Here is a 21,860-nt window from a genome sequence, read left to right as displayed (position 1 = left end):
GTGCTAAGAAGTAACAGGAAATAACCAACTTTTGTAGCACAAATATGTAGATTACTGCAGACACGTGTCTCGGGTTTCATTACCCAATGGTTTAGTCGAAGGTGGACGTAAGGGGGGGGGGAGAGGTTCCCTTAGGTTTTAACTAAAGTATTCCCCCTTTTGACATGATATATAATTTTAGTTTTAATGCCCCACAAGTTAGAACCTTTTTAACGCCCCCCCCCCCCTTTGCTTCCACCGCCGAAACACACCACCCATGTCACCCATAGACCCGTCAATGTGTTCATTCGTTAACATCTTTCTCTCAAAAATATATCATTGGGCTACCAAATCATCCCAAAGAATCATTTGATAATCAGGCATTCGGCAGCATACATGGAATTAATTACAACACTAGTCGAATGCAAGCACAACACACAAACTTCTACAACGAATATTCGAGAGGCAAATCTTTGATCATAAAATCATTTAGACCGCAGGAGTATCCATTCCTCAAGTGTTCTGGCGCACCTCTTAAAACGAACCCCCACCTCCCTCCTTAAGAGCGCCATGATCCCCTTTTCCTGTGCAATTTTTTTCGGCAAACAACAAAAACCACGCATATTTATGTGTTAAAACATTAATTTTTCAAAACCAGCCCTCTGACAGGTGCACACATCCCTAGGAGCAAGGGCGCACCCCTCTCCTAAATTTCGCAAATACCTCCCCCTCCCCCCCGCCCCCCCCCAAAAAAAGAGCTCTCCAGGAAAGTAAGAAATACCTCTCAAAACAACGCCCCTAAAAATTTCAATGGCGTAGTCTGCGCCCTGACCCCCTTCCCCCACCCAAGTGGGCACAATTGCCTCTGACCCACTAAATGATAGATCTGTCCCGGTAACTGAATCCTTTCAGAAGTTAAAGTTCAGATTATCAAATCGATTGAGAAGTACACTGCTCGAGTGATTGACTTCTCGAGAACTCAACATCTCGAGAAGTTCACAAAGCGAGAACTCGAGCCGTCCATCGCTCGAGAACTCGGAAAGTGATAATCGAGCACTCGAGCAGTCATCGCTCGAGTACTCGGAAAATGATAATCGAGAACTCGAGCAGTTCATCGCTCGAGAACTCGCGAAGGGATAACGAGAACTCGAGATGCGATAATCGAGAACTCGAGATCTATGATAATCGAGAACTCGAGATACGTTAATCGAGAACTCATAATAATCGAGTTCTCGAGTGATCTTTGATAATCGAGTGATTCGATTATAAGAACTCGATTATGCCCATGACTAGTCTGCAGTATTCCTGCACTGTACTTTTAACGTTGTTTTATTTCCTTTTATTTTTTAAGCAAAGATATTTTTATAACTAATTTTTGGTTGAAGCAAAAATCCATTTTTAATATAAAATTCCATATTTTCTATACTTACCTTTTTTGCATATTTTTTTTTTGCAAACTTCATTATTCTCAAAATTTAAATTTGACTTATAAATTTTAATTGTAAATGATTGCAGAATATAATGCTTGCTCTTTTTTTTAAAATAAATTTTAGTATCTGTCTTGGACAATATTCAATTTTTTGCAACTACTCGGTATTGGCCGAGTATCTGATCAGAATTTGGCCGAGTACCGAGTAGTTACCGAGTACTCGGTACGTCTCTATAATTTGCTGTTCTCATGTGTTAAGCACAAAAGTTGTATCTGCACTTTTTATCGAAATTGAGTTACCATCACCAAGTGGTTCTTAATAACATATTTTCCCTGTATGCAATGTTTCATAATCATTTGTGTGTGGGACATGGTTCACCGATATATATCAGTCGATACATGTGATATAGATCATGATATTTATTTTGAAAATATCGTGATATTTTTTCAACTACGGTTTTTTCAATATAAAAATTAAATTAATTGTAGTAATATTGTTCATTTATTATTAAATATAACCAAAAAGTTATGTATTATGTTTTTGGTGTATTAATACATCATTAATGTAACAAAGTAATATAATATTCGTTTTTTATATTATATTCATAACATTATTAGTAATGTAACAATTTTAATACGGATTAAAAGTGTTAAATATAAACGTTGTTTAGAAAAAAAAGAAAATGTCTAATGACTATGCACCGACCAATGCATATTTTTATTTCTGAATTTTTTTACTGTTTAAATAAGAAAAAAATGAGTACAACAGCTAATACTAAATTAACTCAAATTAAAATCGAAAAAAATGTAAAATAAAATATTAGATATAAATAATGAAAGACACATTACTTTTAAGCCTACATATTGCAAAAATAATATAAGAAAATAAAGAGCGATCAAAGATTCATTTGCTATTTTAAAGATTGTAGTTTCTGTTGATTGAAAATATCGGATATATATCAAAGTATTCCAATATTTTCGAAAATATATTTACGATCCCTGGATGGGAAGTATTAAAAAAAAAAAAAAAAAAAAAAAAAAAAACCGGCAAAGTCAATCTTAGAAAAGCAGTTTCCCGTTTTGAGCTCAGATGCAGATACTTGAGCTTAGCATGGCAATATATTCTTAAGTGTCAAAGAATTTAAACTTAAAATTTTTAATCATTATTGCAGAACATATGTAGCATATGATTTTATTTTTGAAGCAGAATGAACTATGATTTTTATGGATCCGCATTTGGCAAAGAAATATTTGTTAGGATTTTATTCCTTTATCACAATGCTGATAATTTTTTCACTCATTTGTGCTGAGAAGAGTGGTGCCCCCTCCCTCATTTGCCTTGGTTCTTCTGGGTAACCATAGATTGCTAAAACACACATTGCAATTATCAGTGATTTGAGCGTTTCGGAGAAATTCCTTACCTGTTTTTACATATAAGTGGGAGTCTGTTTTTTTTTTTTTCTGTTTCCTGACAAAAATGTGCATTGAGTCTATACCTTTTTGCATCACCCTGGAGAATGTTTGGATGACGGGCCTGCTTCTATATTTCCTTTAATCGGATGTCTTTTTATCCATAAGCTCAATTATTTTGCTTTAGAAAGATCCTTTTTTCAATTGTACAAGTTCATAAAAAGCCATGGTTCGCATTAGAGCAAAAAAAAAAAGTCGATGAGGAAATCTTGGCCTTTGTTGAAATTAAGAAAGATTTTTTAAACATCTTATTCAATTTAACAGACCTGAGAAAATGGGGCATCGAAATATTTTGAGTGAGATTTCTTATTGAAGTGTGCGATTTTCACGCTCTATCAGGAACCCTGCAAAGTATCCTTCCTCCTTATAATTTCTAAAAACGTGAAGCTATGGTGTCGTTTCCGAAAAAGTCTTTTTCTGAAAGAGCATGCTTCAAAACATAGGATTTGAGCATTTAAAGAATAATTTGACAAACTTCAAATTTTTTTACTAATGATTTCACTCAGTGTGCAAACTCAATTTCATTTTTAACACTTCTGCACGACATCACAAGTGATGAAATGCCATTAGCGCAGAGCGCAGTATTTAATTCGCTTCTTAATTATCATAATCTGGAAAGGCAGTAGACAGCAAGCGTCAGCATTCAGCGCGCCAAGGTTAATCACTTTTGTTGATGTCATAAAAACCATGCCTTTTTTGAAAACCGGACATTTAAAAAAAATTAATTCAAAAATAAAATTTTTGAAAATAAAAGTTTTTACTCGCATTATGTTATTTTTTTTACTCATTCTATCAACTTCAGTGACTAAAAGTAGTACTTTTGACTGATGGAAATAACCCCATTCTTATAGTTATTATTGGAACGTTCGCAAACTTGAGTGTTGACCACTGGTATTAAATGTTGTGACTCTTCAGAAATGAAACAGCATCATGTTTGATGATTGTTTAAAATAAATAATGTACAAAAGTCAGTAGGCATGTAACAAATAATCAGGTGGGCTCTCTTAAGTTCAGGAACTTTTTGAGGTTGACTAATTTTTACCACAGTCATAATTTCATGTCTTATCCGTGTCCGGCAACCTTTCACTTCACATCTTGATGTAAATTGTAATATACAGTCAGAAATAGGATTTCTGTCTCAAGATATCATTTTGGTGGCCGCCCTTGAAAGGGAAAATTTGGTCTTATTATCACAATGTCCTGCCCAGTCGTCATTATTCAAGTTGAAGATCATAATGCCGCCATAGCCTTCTTCCTTTACCCATTGACTCTGTTGGAAAGAAAATATGAATTATTAAAGCAAGTAAATAGTAAATTACACAGTATGACTGAAAAATGGAATTTCATCAACAAATAGAATATGCAAATTTAGGGTAAACGCTTCTGACCGATTTTCTGAATCGATAATAATGACGCAAGCATCGACACAGCCAGGGGCGGATACATACCCCCCTGTCATGGAGGGGGCCGAAGAAATTAAAACGCCCCCCCCCCTCTGATTTTCAATGGTTCATAACAAAGTTTTCATAACCTTATTTTATTTATTTTTTTCATTATCCCTTAAGGCCAATTAACTTTTAAGACATAAGTATTATGCATTTTTCTATTTTGATGTGGAAGTAAAATATCTTTAATATTTCATTCCATTTAAATACTAAACCCATTATAATTTCACCGAGATGCTGTGAAATGAGCGATTTTAATTAAGAAAATGTTCATGATGCAGAGTGCCCCCCCCCCTCCTTCGAGCAAGGGCACACCCCTCTAAAAATTGCGAAGACCCCCTAAATGCAAGAACCCCCTTTAAAAGGGGAAAATACCTCTCAAAACAACCCCTCCCCCTAAAAATTTCAATGGCTCAGTCTGCGCCATGACCCCTCCCCCGAGGTAGACACCCCTGCATGATGATTACAACACAAGGACATGGTTATTAAATAAACCTATACCTTACATGAAACACACCGCCAGCTCAGTCATTTCCAGCCGAGGACTGAAGTTTCGTGCTTATTAGCACTCATCTGCCCGGCATAGGAAAGTGACTGAGCTGGAGATGGAAAACCTCTTAAGGAAGCCAAGAGTGCGAAACAAACTGGTAGCTAATATAGAATTAGCAGACCAGACGAGTGACCGAAGCAATGGTTCGGTTCAACTCGAAGATTGAACAATTCTGCTTTAGCCCTGGCTAATTGGGCGGTAATTTACTGAATAAACCTATACCTTATTTGAGGTTTATAAATTAATTTTTATAGGAGCTAACAGGAAAAACACGTGACCGCAGTAGCGGATGATGCAGACATTTTAATCATTTACTATATCATTCTTCTAATAATATTTTAACTAGTGTTCGCCCAGTGGTCGAAATTCGACCATATTCATAAATGAATATTTGAGAAAACTTGTATGAATTTAACTATTTCCAACATTTTTATTTCTACTCTTACTCGTGTCATGTTTACTGCATATCTGAAAACATAAATTTTTCTACGGACACACAAACCCTCAGTAGTAATTTATTCCAATTTTGCTTTTTACCTGTTAATCTCAAAATAAATGGATGAAATTGGATATTTCGGTAATGGGGTCGTTTCCGAAATTTTCAAAGTATTTTTTACTGAAAGAGGATGCTTAAAAACAAAGGTTTTATCCATTTTTTTTTAAAAATAATTTGAATAAATTTAGTATTTTCTAACAACTATTTTAATCGGTGCGCAGATTGGAATTAATTTTTTGGCGTCAAAAGCGATAAAATGCTACTCATTGATGCCATTAGCGCACAGCGCAAATTATCATAACCCGAAAACTCGGTTGAGAACAAACCGTAAATATTTAGACGGCAATGGAGTCACGCGCCAAAGTACATCACTTATAACGTCTTAAAGACCACGCCTTATTTCTAATACCGAACATTCAAAAAAGTTTTGAAGAAACAACTGTTGGAAAAGTAAAAGTTTTTCTGGCTCAACATTTTTTTCTTATACTATCTATTTCAGTGACTAAAAGTAGTACTTTTGATTCAAGGCAACAACTCCATTGATAAATGGTATGGTCGACAAATTAAGTGTCAGCAAGTTAGTCTTAATGTTGGCGACAATTTTTTTTCCGCCAATTTGAAAGATCCCCTTTTTAAAATGAAAACAATCATAATTTTTAGTTTTCTCTTGTATGTACACATACTATCTTTAAATAATTCATATTTCCATGCTGAAATTTTAAAATTTTCGGGATTGTCGAATTTGATCCTTCTTAATTTGTGTGGACATCCGTTTAATAATGCAGGGCTCATAGTCCTCCTATATCTCCTATATTTTCACAATTTGTCAGATATTCTCCTATATTTTCTCACTAACTCCTATATTTTCTTCATTGGATGTTAAATTCTACCCAAAAATGCAAAAATTTTTGATCAGTATTTCTTCTTCTTTCTCCCCTGCACTGCGTATTCTTACATCTTTAATATTGGCATTTGTACTAAACTTCTGTTTGATTATTTTTATGAAATATACAAAACAGATGGTTTTATTTGCAACTTTAAATTTGTTTTTAATTCCTTTTCTTTCAATGAGTTTACTTCGTAATTTTAATAGTATAAAATGTTAACTTTAAGTGTACTGCTGTAAAGGTTTTGAAAGCTTTTAATTTTGTCACATATAATCTTACATGTAGTTGAAATGACTGACTGTAGCTCAAACGATTGTTTTTGAAAATGCCACGTGCAGATTTTGGCTAAAATCTGAATTTTATAATTGCTTTTTCATGCTGTTTTGGGAAAAAATTCTTTAAATAATCAGAGAATGGATGATTTGGCGGTACGAAACAGGGAACCCCGCTCTGCTATATACTTCTTATTATATCTCGTTTGACCAAAAATTTAATAAAGTTCTCTGAAACTGTATGATGAATTCCACATTAAAAAAAAAAAAAAAACACGAACACACAATTTTGCTTAGTTGAATCAAAGTTGTCTTAAACGAACAGGATTAATATAAGTAACCATGGGTACAAAAATTCATTTGCTCTCACTTCTGTGACTCTTTTCAAAGCTATGACTTCATGAATTCTGGAATTGTATTGATACTGGCTCTCTGTTTTTTATATTTTTTAGGGTTCCGAACATACTAGATGCTATACGTTTTTGAAATTCCTATTGTTTTTCTATCAAACTCCTATATTTTTCCTTTTAAAATCCTATATATTTTGCTACCAAACTCCTATATATTTTGCTATTTAACTCCTATATTTTTCCTGTTAAACTCCTATATATTTTTTCCCACTTGCTATGAGCCCTGCATAAACTTGCAATAATATCTAAGTTTGAATTGACAATCAATTGAGATTCAGTAATGGAATGTTTTGAATCAAAATGTATCTCAAGTTATTTAGCAAGAAGCTAAGGATCTTGGGATACAGCGGTGCAACTTCCGGCTTCAATTTCTTAGTATAGCTGGACCTCTCTATGTAATTTCTTCACTCTATGTGATTAAATATAAAACCCATTGTTACAAAAATTCGTTGCCTAACAACAGCAATAATAAAAGTAATCATAATGAAAATTTTGAATCAAGACTTCTCCGGAGCAGACATGAGTTTAAAGTCGTTTAAACATATGGAAACTCTACTTTTTACATCCTTAAAGAAATATAGTAGAGAGCTTTTTTTTTTCTTTTGAGTGTGTACTATTTAATTAAATAAAGCGCACGGTTTTTTCAGTGATCTTTGTTTTTGCAGGGCTCATAGTCCTCCTATATCTCCTATATTTCCTATATTTTCCCAATTTGTCAGATATTCTCCTATATTTTCTCACTAACTCCTATATTTTTTTCATTAGGTGTTAAATGCTACCCAAAAATCGAAAAACCTTTGATCCATTTTTTTCTTCTTTCTCCCTTGCACTGTGCACTCTTACATCTTTAATGTTGGCTGTTGGCATATGTACTAAACTTCTGTTTAATTATTTTTATGAAATGTACAAAACATAGATGGTTTTACTTGCAACTTTTAACTTGTTTTCGATTAATGAGTTTACTTTGTAATTTTAATACATGCTAACTTTAAGTGTACTGCTGTAAAGATTTTGAAAGCTTTTAATTTTTGCCACATATAATCTTACATGTAGTTGTAGTATAAATGATCGGTTGTAGCTCAAAAGATTGTTTTTGAAAATTCATTTTAAGATTTTGGTAACAATTTAACTTTGAGTACTTCAAATGTTTCAAAAATCGGTCTTCATCTCAAAAAATTTTTTCGGCTCATTTTTTTATCTACTCGGTTACGGGTACAAATTGGGGATGATAATGGATGGTTCTATGCTCCACTTGGGCTCTTCTAACACCCCCTTTCATTTGACAGATTAGGTCAAATTCACCCTTTATAAAATTTATGTATATATATATATATATATATATATATATATATATATATATATATATATATATATATATATATATATATATATATATATATATATATATATATATATATATATATATATATATATATATACATTAACTGTAAGTTATGGAGTGAGCACCTGATAATTAAATCAGCCACTTATGAATTAATTCCTCAAAAACGAAACGAAATCCAGTTTCAACATTAAAAAAATTGTAGAATATTTGAATCAAACATGTCCCATAATTATGTCCCTTGATGTCCCTTAAATGAAACAAGCACACGAGACTAAAACCATTTCTCTCTCTCCAAAAAACGGGGTGCATTAGAGCAGTCTTTTTTTTTTCTTTGCCTTCGTTTATAAAATTAGCTTTTTTTTTTTTTTTTTAATGTAAATAGTGAAACGAAGGGGAGGCAAAGTGTTGCACACTTTTTGTACGATTTTCTCATGATATGTTCAACAGAATTATTGAGACGAGAGAGACATGGAGTTGACTTTTCATTGGTAATGTTAGCATTGAAGCAATGAGGGTACCAATACCGAGGACTATGGGTAGATTTATGACATTGAAAAAAGAATGTCCAAATTAATTATCTAGTTTTAGCAATCAATGAGAGATACCTTTTTTGAAACACGTAAGTTAAAATCTGAATTTTGTCGTTTTTTCATACTGTTTTGTGATAATTTTTTTTTAAATAATCAAATGATGGATATTTTGAGTGCTCGGTATACTAATAATATATCGTTTGTCCAGAATTTAATAAAATTCTCTGAAATTGTATGTGGTTTCCTCATTAAAAGAAAAGAAAAACACGCACACACAATTTTGCTTAATTGAACCAAAATTGTCTTAAACAAACTTGATTCATATAAGCAACTGTGAGTAAAAAAATTCATTTTCTCGCACATCTGCGACTCTTCACCTTGCTATGACTTCATGCACTATAGAATTGTATTGATACTGGCGCTCTTTTTTTTTTTTTTTTTTGTACAGTGCTCCAAACATATTAGATGCTATACTTTTTCGAAATTCCTATATGTTTTTATACCATATTACGTATTTTCCCTTTAAAACTCCTATTTTGCTATCAAACTCCTATATATTTTGCTATCCACCTCCTATATTTTTTCTTTTAAACTCCTATATATTTTTTTCCATCCGCTATGAGCCCTGTAATGCTTTGACGTTATTAAGACAGTTTGAAATACCCAACTCGTTTTGAGAAGACAACTTATTTCTATCACATTGATTTAAGAATGTAATTTGGGAAAATAATTCAATGTTTTTAATTTACTACAGATTTCTAAATTGGCTACTAGCTTACAGCGACAACTTCCGTAGATAGCAACTTTTGGAAGTTCTAAATTCCTTCGGCATTCATTAGAAACGTAGTATCCCCTAATTTCTTTCAGTATTGCAAGAAATGTAGTATAGGCAGTATGTTTCAGCATAATATACTCGGCTACTTGTTTGCGGCAAGTACTTTAAGTCAACACTAGAGATTAAAACAGTCGGGAAAAAAATGGAAAATTTCAGAAAAAAACGGTGAAAAAAAAAACGTTTTTTTTTCCGAAGGAATAAATTTTTACTTCGGAAAAATTGAAAAAAAAAAAAGAATTTTTTCAACTTTTCAGGGTTTTAATTGAAATTTTCAACAAAAAGTGAATAGAAATTTTTCACGCTCAAATTCTGATGCAATTTCCTCCCCCCTCCCGTTTTATGTTAAAATACTGTCTAACGTTAGTGTAAGTTGTTGTATGACAATATAATTTGCATATGGATCAAAAAATGTTTAATAATACTTTTTACAAAAAAGCTTAAACCAATAACCTTAGTGAAGAATTTATTTTCCTTCTTCATAAAACAAAGAAGCATAACTTTAATCACAAAACTATGTTTCTGCTGGCTGCGAACCAAATGTACAGGGTGCGGCAAAAAAAAAAAAAAAAAAAAAAATCCGGGCAAGCAATTTTCCAAGAAACTTTATTAAAAATAAATAAACTAACAAAACACAAAAAATAATAATATGAGAAGACCTTTAGCAATCATTAAATTTAATTGGTTTCAAAGTAGCAGCCTTTTGCAGTAATACATAGCAACTGCAACTGCTTATTGAAATTTTCATTGAAGGGCAGCAAGTCCTTTTATCAATCCTATTCCCTATAAAGCAATTGGTTTAGAGAGTTCAATTTTATGTGTAGTTTAGGGTAGACCTTTGACTCTAAAATAGGCCATACAGTGTAATAAATGGGATTGAGGTCGAACGACTAGATGCGACTAGTCCACTCAAAAGATGATATCTTGTCAAAAACAATGCGCTTTGCACCACTCTTGTCTTTTTGGCCATATGAATCGGTTTGGAGTTAAAGGAAAATGTCCAGTCTACAATGCTGAAGTGCTCTTAGGCCCACAGAAGTACAAAAACTTTTAAAATGTCCTTCTGGTTCACTTTTTGATTCATTTTACGGCCCTCATCCACAAAAAACTTCAGATTTTTTGTCGCTTGTCCTGATTCCATCTCAGACCAAGCCTGACTTCGGATTTTGGCGATATCTAACACTTTCTAAGGTGCTTGGAGTGTCTGTCTACCAAGGACGCCCATATGCAAAATTTTAAGGGAGGGGAGGAGGGCCCTGATATTTTCCGCATGGTTTAGCAGGATATTTTCCCCATGGAAACCGACTTTAGTACAGATTAGAGCTAATAAAATTTAACATTTTTGATAACTAATTCATTAATGGCTGGAGAAAAAATGTTTTTACATTTTTACAAAAAAAAAAAAAAAAAAAAAGTATTAAAAAGAAGGAAATTTTCATTTCCAAAGGGGAGGCTTGAGCCCCCACTTTCCCCCCTATATAGGAGCCTATGGTGTCTACAGACCAAATCCTATGGTTCTGGGGGATATGAACCGGTTGAACGCGGTAAATCAGTGAAAGGTATCTCTTCCAGCGTGGACTTGCGGGCCCGTCTCAAACGTTTCTGGCATCTTCAGTCATACGAATACCAGAATTTTCAGAACTTGCTAAACTTCTGTTTGAGCTGTTTTTTCCCTTTGTCGCACTTATCGGTCACAAATTCCCACAAACGACTGCTATCGTGGAAATCAGAGGATTTCACTTAACTCACTTTTGGATGACCTGACGATAAACTGAAACGTTCACTGTTCGTTTTTGTACACTTCCCGGTCATCGGCTATCATTTCCAAGCCACTTGAAACGGCATGCCGTTTCAAATACTGTTTGTCGAGGCACAACAAGCAACTACTTGGTTAACCAACTTAAATTCGTTCTACTTGGTTAAACAACTTAAAATAGCAGGTATTTCACTTAAAATTGTTTAAACCGAAAAACAATATACAGTGGCTCCCAAAAGTTTTCGTACACTTACGACTTTCAACGAAATAGGTCCCAATCCATTGGTTAGAATTAAGAGCCATTATTTTGAAATTCAGACAAAAAACCGAAATTTTGGCAGTGACCATTTTTGATTTTCCTAATTTTTTTATATCTCAAAGTAGGCCATAAGAAGTAAACATTCTGAAATTTGTAGCTTTCCAAAAAAATTTTTTTCGCTCCTTAAAAATTACCAAAGTTTGACGTTTTGCAGCGCTTTTTAGAAAAATTCTAAAAGTCGCATTTCAGTGCGCTTTAGCTCTTTACAGAAACACCACCCCACGGTTATGTTTATATTTATTGGTTGCACTGTATCTAGTGATGACGACTTCATAGTTATTTTGGTTGGGGGTTGTTGCTTTCTTCAGATAAGGGGTCGCAAAGTATGGATTTTATCCGTTTTCGCGCAAGTTGAACCTGCGTTATTTCCCCCAAAAAGCCACCCCCCGAAAAAAATGTAACATATACTGAAAGTTTATACTATGAAGAGAGTAAATGACACAAAATTTGTTTGAGGTTTAATTTTTTTTAGGAGAAAAATGCCCTGATATTTTTCAAATTATCAAAAATTGTGCTTTTTTGATCACAATTAACTCAAAACAGCATCACTAGGAAAAAAAACCTTTTATATATTATGGTACCTGGCTATGTGTAAAACATCATGAAAAAGAAAGCAGCATGGGATCTCTTCTTGTTTTCCAGAAAATAATTTTTTTTGTAGCTCATTTTATGCGTTTTCTCGTACGTAAAAACGTGTGTCCAGTATGCAGATTAGATCTTCTAAAACTTTAAGGATGTAGTAAGAATGTATATATGTATGTATAAAAAAAAGAGAAAAAGACTAGTAATACTTTATTTTTCTGATTTTTACAAATTGATGTTATTTTAATTGCAGGTAATTCAGAAAACGATAAATCGATATCATATATATATATATATATATATATATATATATATATATATATATATATATATATATATATATATATATATATATATATATATATATATATATATATATATATATATATATATATATATATATATATATATATATATATATATATATATATATATATATATATATATAGATTTATCGTATCAATCCCAAAATAATTCTTTCTTATTTATGTCCGTAGCAATGGAAGAAATATCATGAACAATATCTGTTTCACTTTCCTCTAAATGCCTTTTTTCTATGTCATCTTCAAATACCTCTAAAAGGCTGTCGGTTCTTGATAAATCAGTATTATCCGCTTTTTTTTTTTCCTTTGTACATCGGTTAAAAGCAGCTTCAATTTGACTTTTTGTCAGATATTCGTTCGGTTGGAATATTTTTATGTCTTCAATCATCTCTATTCTCATTGCATGTTCTGCAACAAAAGAGAAAACAAAGAAGAAAACATTTTGGAAATCTCACGTGAGGGGTGGGCTCTCGCAACTCGTAAAAGTACACAATTTTCATTGAAACAAATAGAATTTCTTTATGAAAAGTTCCTTTATGGTAAAAAACCGGCAGAAAACAGACGTCCGACCAAGTAGAACATGCAATGAGAACAGAGATGATTGAAGACATAAAAATATCCCAACCGAACGAATATCTGACAAAAAGTCAAATTCAAACTGTTTTTAGCTGATATCTCAAGCAAGAAAAAGCGAATAATACTGATTTATCAAGAACTGACAGCCTTTTAGAGGTATTTGAAGATGACATAGAAAATAGACATTTAGAGGAAAGTGAAGCAGATATTGTTCATGATATATATATATATATATATATATATATATGATATGGATTTATCGTTTTCTAAATTACCTGCAGTTAAAATACCATCAATTTGTAAAAATCAGAAAAATAAAGTATTACTAGTCTTTTTCTTTCTCTATACACACATATATACATTCTTACTACATCTTTAAAGTTTTAGAAGATCTAATCTGCATACTGGACACACGTTTTACGTACGAGAAAACGCATAAAATGAGCTACAAAAAAAATTATTTTCTGGAAAACAAGAAGAGATCCCATGCTGCTTTCTCTTTCATGATGTTTTACACATAGCCAGGTGCCATAATATATAAAAGGTTTTTTTTCCTAGTGATGCTGTTTTGAGTTAATTGCGATCAAAAAAGCACAATTTTTGATAATTTGAAAAATATCAGGGAATTTTTCTCCTAAAAAAAATTAAACCTCAAACAAATTTTGTGTCATTTACTCTCTTCATAGTATAAACTTTCAGTATATGTTGCATTTTTTCCGGGGGGTGACTTTTTGGGGGAAATAACGCAGGTTCAACTTGCGCGAAAACGGATAAAATCCATACTTTGCGACCCCTTATGTGAAGAAAGCAACAACCCCCAACCAAAATAACTATGAAGTCATCATCACTAGATACAGTACAACCAATAAATATAAATATAACCGTGGAGTGGTGTTTCTGTAAAGAGCTAAAGCGCACTGAAACGCGACTTTTAGAATTTTTCTAAAAAGCGCTGCAAAACGTCAAACTTTGGGAATTTTTAACGAGCGAAAAAAATTTTTTGGAAGGCTAAAAATTTCAGAATGTTCACCTCTCATGACCTACTTTGACATATAAAAAAATTATAAAAATCAAAAATGGTCACTGCCACACCTTGTCTGAACTTCAAAATAATGGCTCTTAATATTTCGGAATAGGTATTTAATTATAAGATCTATGATCAATTTTCAACAAAACTACATGAAAAGTTTTTTAAAAAATATTAAAACTTAATTTTTTAAAAACCAAAATGTGCCGGAAATATTACCTCACAAAAGTCTTCGTACACTTTAGAAAATGTCTATATACTATTGAATAATCTAACTTTTGATTAAGTTATTAATTAGTAGAATATCCTATAGTATTCATAACACCTTTTAAACGTCTGGGAATAGATCTCATTCTTTTTTCTTTTATTTTTTTGCGTAATTTCTGAGTAAGTGTTCAACCACACTTCGAGTCTTACTGTTTCTAGCTCTATTTTCGTTTCAAAGCCGTATTTTCGTAATCTAGCCTAAAGATATCACTAAATATGTTACATTAAGTTCAAATCTGGAGATTGAAGGGATATTTTCTAAACTTTAGGGCAATTTTCGAGGCACTATACGCAAGCGTTGAAAACCGTGTGCTTCTCATCGTTATCTTGATAAAAAACAAAGTTGTTTCTGATAACCAAATTTTTGGCTAAAAGTTTAAAATTGGTTTTTAAAATATTTAAAGGAACAGCATGATTCATTAAGCTTCTGTAAGGATTCGTAAGCTTTCTGTTTTTCGCATTACCCAGAAAATTTCTGCGGGAAGAGATCCCATGTAATCCAGCTAATCAGAGAACTTGGCGAACAATTTTAGGTGAAAATTAAATGTAAAATGCTTCATTTAACTCTGCAGAAACTTTTACAGCACTCAAATGTGTATTTTTCATAAATTTTTTAACTTAAAATATCCGATCACGTTTAGTCAACTTTGCCGGTTGACTTTTTCTTACCTTGTTTTTGGTCCGATTCCTTTCTTTAAAACATTTTATCAAGCACTTTACTATACAAACAAATAAATTAACTAATTTAGAGACATTTCAAACCAATTTACGACAACTGTGGGAAAAAAATTCAAATTTTGAGTGGTGTTTGCGGTTTTTTACGAATACCAACCATTTTACAGTAATAAACACAATATTAAGAAATAAATAAACAAAAAATTAAAGCCAAATGACTTATAAGGGTCAACATAGTGCAAAAATATTAATAAAACGGCATATGATAATTTCAATCATGAATTTATTCGAAAATATTTGAGTGTACGATGACTTTTGTGGCGTGTTATTTCTCTGTTTCTTCGTTTTCTGACCCATTTCAAAAAGAAGATCCGTCAATATTTTGAAAAACCAATGGGTTGTATTTAGAATGACATAGGAATGATGTGAAAAAATATTGGACTTCATATTCGAATTCAGTTTCGAGTTATTTTGGTTTTACTAAAAAATTTCAAAGTGTACGAACACTTTTGGGAGCCACTGTATAAACTACGTAATATATTGTAAATTATTTCCTAATAAAGTGAGAAACAGAAATAAATTAGGTACTCATCAAAATGAAATTACCTTTCTTCCATTCGATGATCAGGGGTCGAAGTAGTCCTATATATCCTATATTTCCTTATATTTTCAAGAAAGGCATCAAAATCGTTCTATATTTCCTATATTTTTGAAAAATGTCTTATATTTCCTATATTCCCGTTTTTAGCCTACTTTCCCAGTAAAAGTCAGAAAAAGAAGAAAAAAAAGCATGAGAGAAGGCTTAATGCTTCTTAAAAATATCGCGAAAAACAAAAAAAAAAGTCAAAAATGAAGTAATTAAATAAATATTGAAAAATTAAAAATTGGAAAGTAGGGTAATGAGATGGGGGAAAATGTCTGTCGGTCTGACTGTGTGTGCCCCCCTAATGACTTTTGAATGAATAGTCCGATTCGAACAAACTTTTTTTTGTTCGAAAGATCTCGGCGAGGACACCTCATTCCCATATTTCACTTTTTGATTTGAACTATTTTTTTTTTCAATTTTGAACAGTTCAAAAAAACTTAGCATTAGGGCCTACGGGGAAATTCAAGGCAATTCCGAACCGTGAGGCGAATTTGCTGCAAACAAACTTTGTAGGAAAAAACTTTTGATGAAAAACTTGTATTTAAAATATCTTTTTGATTTGAACAATTTTCCGTTCAATTTTGAACAGTTTCAAATCCCTTAACATTAGCGCATACGGAGAAACTGAAAGTCAACGTACAGTGGCTCCCAAAAGTGTTCGTCACCTTGAAATTTTGTAGTAAAAACCAAAATAACGCAAAGCTGAATTTGAATATGAGTCCAATTTTTTTTTCAGACCATTCCTATGCCATTCTGAATAAAACCCATTTTTTTTTTTCATAATATTGCCAGATTTTATTTTTAAAATTTGTCAAAAAACGAAGAGACAGAGAAAAAATACGCCACACAAGTCATCGTACACTGAAATAGTTTCGAATAAATTCATAGTTAAAATTATCATATGTGGTTTTTTTATTATTTTTGCATTGTAATGATACTGTAGAGTCATTTGACTTTAATTTTTTGTGTATTTATTCCCTAATATTCTACTTATTATTTTAAAATGGCAGTTATGCGTAAAAAACAACAAACACGATTCGAAATTTGATTTTTTCCTTCATAGTAGCCGTAAATTGGTTTGAAATGTCTCTAAATTGGTTACCGTTTATACCATTCTATAGTGAAGGGCTTGATAAAATGCCTTAAAGACAAGAATCGGATAGAAAACAAGGTAAGAAAAGGTCAACTGGCAAAGTTAACAAAGCGTTATCGGAGGTTTACAGTTTGAAAAAAATATGAAAAATACACATTTCAGAACTGAAAAAGTTTCTGAAGAATTGAATGAAACATTTTACGTTTAATTTTTACCTAAAATTGTTCGCCAAGTTCTCTGATTAGCTAGATTAAATGGGACCTCTTCCCGCAGAAATTTTCTTGTTCGTGCTAAAAACAGCAAGCTTACACTTTCCGTCGTAAAATCAATGATAAATAAGCTCAAAACGTTTTGGAACAACGCCTTACTTATAGACGAAAATAAATTCAACATTTTGGGTTAAATTGTTGTATAATTGTAAATGAAAGGAAAAAATGAGGAATTTAATCTTAAGAACTTAGTTGGATCGGTTAATCAGGACGGTGAAGGTGTTCTTGTGTGAGGGTGCATCTAAGCATCAGGACTTGGAAATTTGGAATTTTTTGATGAAATAATGAATTATGCTGTTCATTTAAATATTTCAAAAAGCAATTTAAAACTATTACCCCAAAATTTGGTAATCGGAAACAACTTTGTTTTTTTTTTATCAAGATAACGATAAAAAGCACACGTTCGCGTTTGGTGCCTCAAAATTTGTCCTTAATCTTAGAAATATCTCCTCAATCGCTAGATTTAAACCTAATGGAACATATTTGGAGATATCTGGTGGCTAGATTACGGAAATACACCATTGAAACGAAAAGCCAACTAGAAACAGTAAGACTCGTAGTGCGGCTGAACACTTACTCAGAAATTGCACAAAAAAAGAAAGAAAAAATAATGAAATCTATTCCCAGACGTTTAAAAGCTGCTGTTGTTACTGCATGATATCCTACTAAATAATAACTTAGTAAAAAGTTAGATTATTTACTAATTTTTTGACATTTTTTCAAAGTGTACGAAGACTTTTGTGAGATAAAATTTCCGGCACTTTTTGGTTTTTGATTTTATTAAAATTAAGTTTTAATGTTTTATTAAAAATTTTCGTTTAGTTTCGTTAAAAATAGATCATAGATCTTATAATAAAATACCTATTCCGAAATATTAATTCTAACCAATGGATAGGGGCTTATTTCATTGAAAGTCGTAGGTGTACGAGCACTTTTGGGAGCCACTGTAGATTCCGTACTTGAAGGTGGATTTACTTCAAACAAATTTTGTTGGAAATAGCTCTTGACGCCAAACTCCGGACTTCGACTCCGAGAATTTAGGGGCACTTGACTCCGACTCCTGTGCCCGACAACTAATCGGACTCCGACTCTGACTTCGTAGCTTTGGCAAAAATTTATACACGGAGGACAAATGATTGACTCCGATTCTTAGATATTCGACTTCGACTCGTTTACCCCAAAATGAGATTGACTCCGACTCCGCAGCTATGGTTTTGACTGTAAAATAATTATTATTGATTTGACTTGTTTTTATTTTTATGCTAAAGTTTTAATTTGGTATTCCGTTTCCGGCGAATAAACTCGAAGTCATTAATGTTTCTACATAAAGATATGCGCAGACGATTTTTTTTTTCTTTTCACAATGAAAATTATTTCTTTAAGTTGACATTTTATTGTTTTTATTTATTTTGGTAAGTGTATTAATTCATTTAAAAAATTGTTTTTGGCAACAGGGGAAAAAGAAACGATTTTTTTTATTTTTGATATGATGTATTTATTTTAATGAGCTTATTAATTTTAATTATTATTTTTTCGTTTTGAAAGCTGTTAAAGAATTTTTTTTAATGGAAAAAAAGTGTATTAGCTGCTTTGTTTAAAAAGTGCTGCTTTTTTTTTATTTTATTAGATGAGTGAGGAATATTTTATTCCTAGAAATTAGCTTAAAATATTGGAAAAATATGTTTGAAACAATTTGAGATTTTAGCTATTTTTGAGAATATTGATCAGGTACTAGAAAGTCATAGACTAATAATAAGAGTAGACCGAGCTATGGCAACCCTTTTGCTGCTCATAAACCAAACCATGTGACTGGTGGATATCCTAGCAACAGCGGGCGTTGATCGTAGCAGACGATCAACGCCCGCGAGAAATAAAATAAATAGAATTGATGGAATGATCTTCTATGGAGTCCTATTTGTAAATTTGTTATTCTAAGTTGTAAATATTTTGTTAATATAGTGAGTTTTTCGTTTAGATAGTATTGTGCATTTTCTTTAGCCAATTTCAATAACTTTCTAAGTAATTAAAAATGCAAGCGCACAAAACAAATCGGCAAACGGTAAGATTTTTACCTACAATTTTAATTTAAGGTACCCGATTAGTACATTTTTGCGTTAACGCAAAACGTTTACGCCATTTCGTTCACGCCAACGCTGACAGCTCCAAAGGAAGTAAAAGTTACCAAAAACTGATCAAAAACTATTACTAATGTCAAAATAATGCAAAACTAAAAGAAAAACAGTTCAATCTCTGCACCTGGAAGTTTTTTTTAATGAAAACACATTGTCTTAAAATACATGTCGAGTGCCAAACTATAGATAATGCTGCCATCTAGCAACCATGCTGCCAAAGTCTTCGCCAAGCCCTTCCACTAGTCACATGATACATGTATGAACCAATTTTCTTCATCAGCAAGAACGAGAAAGCTCGGTCTACTCTTATTATTAGTCTATGTAGAAAGTAGTATGGGTATACGGGAAAGTAGGCTCGACTAGTTCTAGACATAACTTCTTGTTTGTTGTTGTTGAACCAGGAGGACATTAATTCTACAAATTTTGGTGCATGGTGCACTAAAGGAAAAGATGATTTTACCGTTTTTTGCCATTTTTGCAACTGTTCTGTGCCCATAAGCAATAGTGGATTTTCGCAATAGAGGCAGCATGCTAAAACATTCAAGCATAAAGAAGATTCTGAAAACGGTCAAGAGGATCCTTCTCACGCTCTGTTTGTTCTTAATACAAGTGTTAAAGGGTTCAGTTTAGACATAAAATCAAAGAACAGTGGAATTAGTACTTGGGTCATGAGTGAGGAAGAAAAAATAAAAATTTTCTTTGTTCAAATTTTGTTTAATTATTTCGTCTAATAAAGTACAGTTTTTTTTTTTTTTTTTTCAAAAATCATTCTTTCAACTACAGAAAGGTCATTTCAGATGTAAGGAATAATTTTACTTGAGTTTTTTTTTAAACAAAATCATTGATTAGAATAAATAAATAATATATGATCGGTATTATTTCTTTTTTCATAGCAAAATTATTCATATAATGTGTCCTATATTTGTCCTATATTTTTGCGGAAAATGTCCTATATGTGACAAGTCGGTCACTTCTACCCCTGGATAATACAATTTTTGTCCGATTTTTTTTTTTTTTTTTCACCGCACCCTGTATACTGCCGTGCTAAGCAAAAAAGGGGACTTTGCAGTTGGGCTCAAGCTGAGATATTTCAAAACAATAGCTCTTGATCAAATGACCCTAAAACATTTTATTCATTAAGTAAAATACGAAACAGAGAACAACTTGGTTATAATAACTCAAACTTGTTCAAATGGGTTGGTATGACTACTTTCACCCTCTGCTTAGCACGGCCGTATGAATAAACTTAAACTTCAGTTTAATTTTGGTTTAGCTTAAGAAAAACCAATTTAGTTTTAATTTGGACTTAGACTGGACTGGAAAAAATCAAAACTCAATAGCTTTCATTTTCAGACAGTAACATTGTATTAATTTTCTTCAAATAAAAAATATCAATCATGTTAGTGAAAGTCGAAAATTTCAGAAGTTTCAAAGGCAATCTGAAATAGAAAATGTAATTGTTATGATTAGACACACATTACCCAATATTATTGGTTTAGTGACGACTTGACTTATTTCTGGGTTTGACCATGAAAGCCCTCTACTCAGTTATAAAACAAAAAGGTTTTTTCTTCTAATTAATCTTACCTTTATGTGTATTTCTGTCAAGCAGAAAAAGAAGAAGTGTGGATAGCATATATTTTTTAATGTTTAACCCTTTATATGTTACAAGAAACACAGAGCTAATAAGAAACCCAAATTTTATTCATAAAGAAATCAAATTTTCCATTTTTACCAATTTTTCCCGAAAAAAAAAACGGTTTTTTTACACCACTTCAAAATTTCCGGAAATTTTACATCTCTAGTCAACACATAACATTACACTTAAAATGATCAGTTCCAAATGAAATAAAAACTGAAAACTGTTATCTAAAACTTATTACTAAAATGTCAAAATAATTCATAACTAAAAGAAAAATAGTTCAATCTCTGCGCCAGGGAAAGAAAAAAGAAACTAATGAAAGTCGATTCCGTCTTAAAATAAATGTCGAGTGCCAAACTATAGATAATGCGGCCATCTAGCAACCATGCAGCCAAAGTTTTCGCCAAACCCCCACACCAGTCACATGATACATGTTTGAACCAATTTTCTTCATCAGCAAGAATGAGAAAGCTCGGTCTACTCTTATTATTAATCTATGGTTTAAATATAAAACCCATTGTTGCAAATTTTGTTGCCTTGCAACAGTGGAAAAAAAAAAAGTAAAATCTGTGACCTACTTCCCCCAATTACTTCTAATTTGAATTCCGAAACTTTGAATTCAAATTATGTTTTTCGCAATCACGAGTTGCGACAAGACCCTACTGATTAGAGTTATTGTTTCTAGAAACGGCTCCCCCCCCAAGCATGTCTCTCCTCCTGGGTGGTTACGTGTGTATAGTTGTGTGTGTAGGCTTACGTGTGTGCACGTAGGCGTGTGTATGTGTGTAAAGGCGTGCGCACGTAGGGGAGTGTATATGACCATGCGTGTGTAGGACATGGACGCCACCGCCCAGCAAAAGTGGATTCTGGTGGACAGTGCTCAGGACCAGCCGCGCCGCCGCCGGTGG

At 32.4% G+C, this 21,860-nt stretch overlaps 1 protein-coding gene across 1 annotated transcript in view; it reads right to left on the bottom strand.

Annotated features, from left to right (window-relative positions):
- Positions 1-4,016: 4,016 nt before the first annotated feature.
- LOC129232738 (acidic mammalian chitinase-like) overlaps positions 4,017-21,860 on the bottom strand; it is a gene marked incomplete at its 5' end in the record, with an annotated part of 40,621 nt that continues 22,777 nt past the window's right edge. The window contains one exon of the mRNA XM_054866849.1: positions 4,017-4,148. Within this exon, the coding sequence (XP_054722824.1) occupies positions 4,017-4,148 (132 nt within the window). The remainder of the gene's footprint in view (positions 4,149-21,860) is intronic.

The sequence above is a fragment of the Uloborus diversus genome, unplaced genomic scaffold, assembly GCF_026930045.1.
Source record: "Uloborus diversus isolate 005 unplaced genomic scaffold, Udiv.v.3.1 scaffold_1350, whole genome shotgun sequence".
Taxonomy (NCBI): domain Eukaryota; kingdom Metazoa; phylum Arthropoda; class Arachnida; order Araneae; family Uloboridae; genus Uloborus; species Uloborus diversus.
Note: the sequence above shows the minus strand (reverse complement) of the source record. Positions and strands in the feature narration are given on the sequence as shown.